General features: G+C 33.4%; 1 protein-coding gene across 2 annotated transcripts in view; it reads left to right on the top strand.

Moving 5' to 3' along the window:
• The first annotated feature begins 354 nt into the window (after positions 1-354).
• Positions 355-8,128, top strand: part of LOC101741679 (epidermal growth factor receptor) — a 132,076-nt gene continuing 124,302 nt past the window's right edge. Inside the window, exon 1 of one of the 2 annotated variants that reach the window (XM_038014145.2) lies at positions 355-557. In XM_038014145.2, coding sequence (XP_037870073.1) covers positions 491-557 — 67 coding nt within the window. In that variant the 5' untranslated portion in view covers positions 355-490. The remainder of the gene's footprint in view (positions 558-8,128) is intronic. The other variant, XM_062668320.1, reaches the window with a different exon arrangement.

The raw sequence follows: 8,128 nt of genomic DNA, 5'->3' as shown, positions 1-8,128 counted from the left end.
ATTAACTAAACTTTACCTCTTCTATTCCAGTAAGCATAACATGCATTCCATGGCCGGAGTTATAGGTGCCACTGGTGCCAGCAATATTTACAGAGTCCTTAGTGAATGCGAACCGAAACTTGAATGGTTTTTGATGAAAACGTAATTTAAATTAATCGCTTCAAGGCGCCAGTCACATGTAATGCGCTCTCGCCGCGTGTTAATCATTGTAAAATAACGTCATTGAAAATTTAAAAGGATTCACTCAACTAACGCTTCACCTAGGTCGTTTAGGGTGGCACGTCTATATGAATAATCTTTGCGCAGCGGCGAGGCTGTGCGCAAGCGACACGAAGCGACGCGACTGCGGACAGAGGAATAGTCATTGCCATTTGCCAGTCATACAGGCTGCGCTGGAGTGCGAGGCGGACGTGTCGACTCGTGTCGGCGGTGCCAAATGTGTTAGGGTCTGCTAGCATGTTCCTCGTCGAGTGCTTGTGACTGTGACATTATGTGGAACTTGTTTGTGTTTGTGGTGGTTGCGGCGGCGCTGGTCCGTGCCGAGATACAGGAGAGAGGTGAGCCTTCAATATATTTTTTTTTTATTTTGCTTTACATACTATCGTCTTAAGTGAAAACGGCAGGTTCACATGAACGTAAACGAGTTTCGCGTTTTTATAATCTTTCTTGGTGTTTTGTTACATTAGTCGTCCCGTAACACGCGGTGCTCGGTCTAGTGACAAACTAATGGATAAACACATCCCGCAGAACCGTTCTATCTAGCGTCCGAGTGGAAAGGCTCAAACGAAACTATTAAAATAACGGTGGTTCACGTAAAACTTGATCATCAAGCACCGAAATAAGTTTCCAATTATGAGGCAATCTTGTTTATTGCGATAGCACCGGTATATTTTTCTTGGAAGATCACGTTATGAATTAAGCAGTGCTTTTCGTATACATCAGGATCACGTGAACAATTGACATTTGAAGAATATTGTACATTTGAGGTTAACGAATTAACGATTTTAGATCTAGTTTAATACGGTTTATTTTACAATGTTATGTAGAAGTATATTTTGTTTACCAGACAGTACAAACTGCTCTGTGGAAACGCGTTGTAGTCTTTAACTACGGCCGTTAAATCTGCCCCGTTTCGTCCAAGACGATCCTAAAATTATAATAAACCTTATAATAATACATCATAATATAAAGTATGATTATAAACAGCAATCGGTAATATATAAATTTCCTTGAATTTCAAATTATCTATAACTTTGTGATGTTAAGTTAACATTTTGGATTTATATTGAATGCCTAATGATATGAGTCGGTACAACAATCCAGTCTATTCAGGCGTAGTAAAGCAATCGCGCGCATAATGTAGGTAAAAATAAAATTATGCCTACCCTATGAACTTACATCATAAAAAATTTATCGTCGTTACATTTGTAAATAACAAAGTGGATAAATGTGATACAGTATTCGTGTAGATCTTTCATACATTTTCTTATTTGATGAGATAGGGCCGTAAGCCGTACCCTGACGACGTCACAGACTGTCAATATGTTTGTCGGTATCTGAAACGTAAAAGTTGCATCAAATACATTTTGATTGACGACTTCTATAACGAATTGATACATAAAAATTGGCAACTGGAATTGCTAAACCTAATTTCAAGGTTATGTTGCTTTCGAGTAAATAATAACCTAAGTATCTGTATATAAATAGGCAAAAACAAAACCATCGAATACAATTTTTTTCTTTGTTTTCCAGCCAATGAGCTTTAGAACTCTCATTTCTTTTTTCTAAACGATTTAAACTTGATTTTAAACAAAAGAGAAATAGGAATACACAAAATGATTCTAAATGTCGAATTGTCTGTGATTAATATCGGAGTTCGATCATTGAACCAAGAAGTAATATGAAACAGCGTATAAAACTTAATTTTAATTGTCATCTTATTTCTTACTAGAAACTGACTTACTAATCATTAATTTCCTATCCTGTTGTCTATGATTTTGGTACACGTCACACGTCGATTACCTATCGACAAACTTAAAACTAGTTCATATTCAGGATTAGTATATACCATAGGGTTGAAAGGGTTAAAGAGCAAGCGCAAAACAGTAAAGTGTAGACAACGATAGGTGAGAGCCCTATGTACCAGCGGGGTACGCTAGGACTGCTATAGGGTTGCGCAGAGTCACAAATAATCGATTTCTGGTAGCCAAGAAATGGCCAGAAATCGTACAGAGAAAACAAATACTTTAAAAACAATAATTAGTATTAACAAGTACAAACATGAGCATCGGTAATGCTATTCGATCAATTAGGAGACACTTCTGTGCCAAGAGAGACGACGAAAAACCCTATACAGAAAATCAACCTTGTAAATCTATAAGTACATATCGTTCTCATCTATTCAGCCCAATCCGCTGAACTTTACAAGCTGATGTTGGTCATATCTTTGGCTATAATTAAGAAAGTGGAAATGTTTATCATGTTTTGTTAAAAATGTCTACATCTTATTATGTATCATGTTACTTTCTTAGTTGCCCATAAGTCTGTAGTTTTGATGTACGTCATGATAATCGCCTTATCGTAGCCGCCGCTGACTACTCCCCGAATCCTTCTATCATTAAAGTCCGGCGGCTGAAAGAATGTGTCCGTGATCGATCTAATGATGTAACTTGTAATTCAAAGGGCATTTTAAATAAATGCTTATTTGTCCTACTAACGAATAGGTACTTATCATTAAAATCAATAATCATTATGTCAAATGTAAATTTTTTGGCATTCTCTCGGCGACTGGACCATTGTTCTGATATGCCCAAGAATTAACATTAATCCACCATTTTGATCTGTGCCTAGCCTCACAGGTTTTAAATTTGTAACTCTTCTAATTTGATTTTTAATTTTAATTAGAAGAAGAGAAACGCAATAATTGAGTACTTACCTCGTTTTTTTGAAGACGTCTATTAGATGCATTTCACGACGTAGTGGTCCGCAGAATGCGTACACAATTTTCATAATAATGAAGATAGTAATAAAGTCTATTGTATGATAAATATAAAAGGTCTTTTCCAGAGTTATGGATGTTTATTAAATAGATGTATGTGTATAATAAAAAACTTTCATTTATTTCCGTTATCTGGTACCTGTAATACAAGTTCTTTACGAACTTAGCACGGGAACAGTTAACGTACGCCACGTTTGTTAGTAAATATTTATTTATTTATTTAAGTCTACCAGAGAAAAACTTCTATCTAACAGGAAAGAGAAGAATCGAATACAAAGCTATGGCGAACTCCAAGCGACTATACCTAAATATTCCGTCTCAGTATTAGCTTGAGTATCAGTCACATACCTAATCTAAATGGGCTTGCAAAAACGCCATAAGAGAAGGATTGCCTTTTTTTACTCATGAAGAGAGACGTAACTATACTGAGATGTTAGAACTTATATCTCAAGGTGGGTGGCGCATTTACGTTGTACGAGCTCCAGTAAACACTTAACATCAGGTGGGCTGTGAGGTCGTCCAAACATCTAAGCAATAAAAAAAAAACGTGACTTACCCGTCGTGCATACACTGGTTAATTTCCATTAAGTTGCCGTTTAGGAAATATTGAATCGACTTTTTCATTATACATACTGAGTCCACACGAGAGCTAGAAACTCAATCAATTTGATCTCGAGTTGATGATAAACTGTAATTGTGACTCATTATTTTCGGTATGTGATGGTCACCATTATTCCATTTGATATTAAATATACTTTCCGCTGTATATGCGAACATATAAGGTAAGTTTTCCCTATGTAATAAAATTTTATTAGATTTCTCTGTGAATCCAGTTAACGTGACAGTGTAGGTAGGAAAATATTGAATGCATCAAAACATTTAATGAATGTAATGCTATTTACAAACATGCGGTTTACAATTGAGGTCATATTCTAAATAAATATAGAACAAAATGATTCGTAGCTTCGTAAGTTTCTGAGGAGGCACAGTTGCTGATACATATACGTAATAATTTGGTTTTTACACGAAAACTGCTATTAAAGTATAATGTTTGTTATTAATATGTTGTGGTAATTAATTATTTTTGTAACCAACTCAGCTACAATCGCTTTTTTTTCAAACAGTATATAACGTCAACTATTTTAATATTAATACGTGAAGCAAAAACTTTGTATCCCTTTTTACGAAAATTGCGCGGACGGAGGAGTATGAAATTTTCCACACTTATAGAGAATATAGAGAAGAAGTGCACAATGCTAATATTTTTTTTTAAATAATGCGTAAAAGATACATTAAATCAATAAAGAAAACATTACACACACTACATACCATGTACTTGACGCACACATGCGTGCATACTATTTCTTGTCAAACTTTTGTTCTTGACGTCTGTGTCAAATTGAGAATAGATTAAATATTGTTTGTCTTTATTAATATTTTTTTATAGTGTAGCCTTGGCGAAATTTGTAATTATAGAAGTATAAAATACAACCATAATAGTGTACAAACTTACAAGTCCAATTAATTATAGTCGAATTTCGACTACTGCGGGACCTCTAGTTTTAATAAATCACAATAGATACATATGTTTGGGAATATAATCTGCCATCCGCTACTCAGTTCACTTTGCTTTTATTATGATTACTCTTTTTGTATTAATTTTCGTACTATCAGGCCCGAAATACGTTGTCATGTATACACGTCTTAAATGAGAAATTTTCAAACTTTTTTGGATACGTTATGAGAATCTAGACTACTTTGACAAATTTAAAAACTAAAATTATTAAAAATTTAATTGTGAATCTAAATCATTCTCGAACCCTCTCGAACACAAACAAAATTTCATCAAAATCGATCCAGCCGTTTAAGAGGAGTTTACTTATATACACACGGGTAGAAGAATTATCTGTATTAAGATATATAACAAATAAAATAAAATTATATTACTAGCATTAGCTAGCTATTAGTGACTAGAATGCCACAGTCGCTGATAGCTATGCTATGCAGAGTAAAGGATAAAAAATGGTACAAAATCATAAAATGATAACTATGGTATGATAGGCTATGTACTCTGCCCAACAACGTAACAGAACCAGACATTAAGAACAACGATTTTTGCCTTGTTTGTTCGTGTTCTATGCGTAAATACACCGACTGCCTGATGGAATATTTGAATGGTTGTCGTTGACACTTCGATATATAGAAATGAATTGACCTTAACAAACAAAATATAATTAAATTTTTGAGATTAATATTATCACTACATAGTATAGAACAAAGTCGCTTTCTCTGTCCCTATATCCCTATGTATGCTTAAATCTTTAAAACTACGCAACGGATTTTGATGCGGTTTTTTTTAATACATAGAATGATTGAAGAGTAAGGTTTATATTACTTTATATGTATAATAACATCCATTAAATAGTGGAGAAATCAATAATAAATTACAGTTTCCGAAGCGAAGCGAGGCGGGTCGCTAGTTATTTTTTAAATTAAGTTTTTCTTAAATCAGTATTCGCGTAACGAATACACATACATATTTATGTACATACACGCATTATTTTTAGGAACCGTGAGAAACGAAAAAAATCTAGAAACATTACATACCTAATTTTATATTTAAAACTTTATTGATAAATTATGTTTTTTTAAGATTGTAGTTCTATTTTAAAATACGGTACGTATCTAAGAGTATTTTGTTGATTGCTATTCAAACGACGCGATATAGCTTATAAGTTATTGAAATTTTAATAGTTTTAGATTTAAATCTTTTTTTGTTTTTTTTTGCCGAACCTTCTCTGAATGCATTAATTATCGGCAGAGTTTTGAGTGTGACTTTGACTAAAAGTTGTAATTGAATCATTATTGTTTTGATGTGTAGTCGAACTTAATTGTAAGCGGATATTAAAGTCCTATATAGACAGTAAAGTCGATGTTACCGTTCAACAAGAGATAAGGCATCAAACAGATTGGCCGTGTTAGCGTACGCCTACCTTCAAATACTATAATAGATGATATACACATAGATGTATAAACTCAACAAGAATCATAGCTCATGGATGCTAAACGGAAATATTTTAACACATATTTTTTAAGTAATTCATTTGTATTTATTTTATAAAAGTCATTATAACAGGTTAAGTGTGATGCTCAAAATGAACATGAATTCAAATAGACCAAGAAAAAGTCGCAGAATATATAATAAAATACCACGTCACTAAAATTTTACTAAGTTTTGTAATAAAGCAATTTCGTTAAAATCTTGCAAAAGCATCGTTTATCCTTTTGCAGCAAAACATTTAACATAAGAAACTGAATAATTTACTTTTCAAATACGTTTTCTTCGCAGAAAATACGTAACATCCGTTGGCTAATAACAGTGTCAGTGCGAGTCAGAAGTAAGCAGAATCGGACGTTGTACACTAACATGAACTAACGGAAGAGAAACCTAGTAGAACCCGTTTGCGGAGACAAAAATAAAGATTATTAACATCCTTCGCAAGTGGAAATGCGACGCATAAAAAATATATTTTATATTGATTTAATTGCACGAGTGAAAGGAAATAATGAAATCGGTTTGTCAATTGAAATATTAACATTCAGATTTGCGTCGAACAAGTCGATCGAGATATATACTCCCTCGAATTTACATTTATTTTACAAAATTTAATATCCTTATTCAAACCTAGATGGTTTTTAATTTAATTATAATTAATGAAAACTGGGTAGGTACCACCGCCCTGCCTATTTCTGCCGTGAAGAAGTAATGCGTTTCGTTTTGAAGGGTGGGGCAGCCGTTGTAACTATACTGAGACGTAACTTATATCTCAAGGTGGGTGGTGCATTTACGTTGTAGATGTCTATGGGCTCCAGTAACCACTTAACACCAGGTGGGCTGTGAGACCGTCCACCCATCTAAGCAATAAAAAAAAAATCACTGAGTGCATAAACAGTAATGGATCCTGAAGGGTTTAAAAAGAATAAATAATAAAAAAATCCATTCGTGTTTATATCACGGGATTTTGATATCGTTTATAAGTATTTTTTCCCAGGCAATTAAACGTTTTAAGGTTAGTGTCATGAGACAAACGAGTCGATAACCTCGAAGGCAGATTTCATGGCTTTTATATGAGAATCTTACGAAAATATTTATTCGGTACATTAAGAGATATGCAAATGAAATACAGCAATTAAATTTCTCAACACGACATCGTAACCGACTTGTTTTTCGATTAAAAATGTAAAATGATCGAAAAATTCAAGCATTCTAAAATATTATCAATGCTTATTGCTGTTGGGAGAAACCTTTGTCCAAAGCACAGCAGACAATGTATCTAGGCTGATGATTACGAAGACGTCTACTTTTGATGTGATATTGGATAATATGTTTAGGGATAGGACTTGGCCGCGTTTTGATTTATAAATAATAGTTATTGTATTCATTTTATATGACTTAAAAATATAAAGCGAAGCAATAATATTTGACTGCAATATGTTTAAACATGTAAGTATATATTTTTTGATAATATTTACTTTAAAATAAGTTTTACTTTGTTTACTTTTTTTTACTAATTAATATCGTGAGGGCTTGATTTTATTTGGATCATAGAAATCGGTTTATAAATCTCTGACAGATGAAATGTATGAAACTCTTGTTGGTGACGTAAAGATTATATGTCTAAGCCATTCTGTGATGGTTAATTGATGTGCTATATATTTTAGTTTCTCAGTTCCAAAGAGCGTCAAATACGATATTCACCTGATAATAATCATTATTCAGTGATAATAATGTAATAAACCAAAATGCTCCATCGATAATTTTTATTTATTTAAAATTATTCTGTAGATGTTTTTGTAAGCCTCCTCCTAAACGCCTGGACCGAATTTACTGATTCAAGGACTGATATGCTGTCACTATCCGTATTTGAGGATAGTCACCTTCACAGTGGCGCTGCGGTCAGATTAAAAATTTTGTTCTCTTTTTCAAGTCTGTCTGGCAAGTTTGCCACAATTTGGAAATAGCTCGAACACAGAAAAGACTACAGCTTAATTACAGCGAACAGTTTTTTTTCAGTCAGAAGTATTGGAAGCTAAGGTTATGTGTTAAAAATATTGTTATAAAGTTTGTTA

The sequence above is a fragment of the Bombyx mori genome, chromosome 1 (assembly GCF_030269925.1).
Source record: "Bombyx mori chromosome 1, ASM3026992v2".
NCBI classification, from domain to species: Eukaryota; Metazoa; Arthropoda; class Insecta; order Lepidoptera; family Bombycidae; genus Bombyx; species Bombyx mori.
Note: the sequence above shows the minus strand (reverse complement) of the source record. Positions and strands in the feature narration are given on the sequence as shown.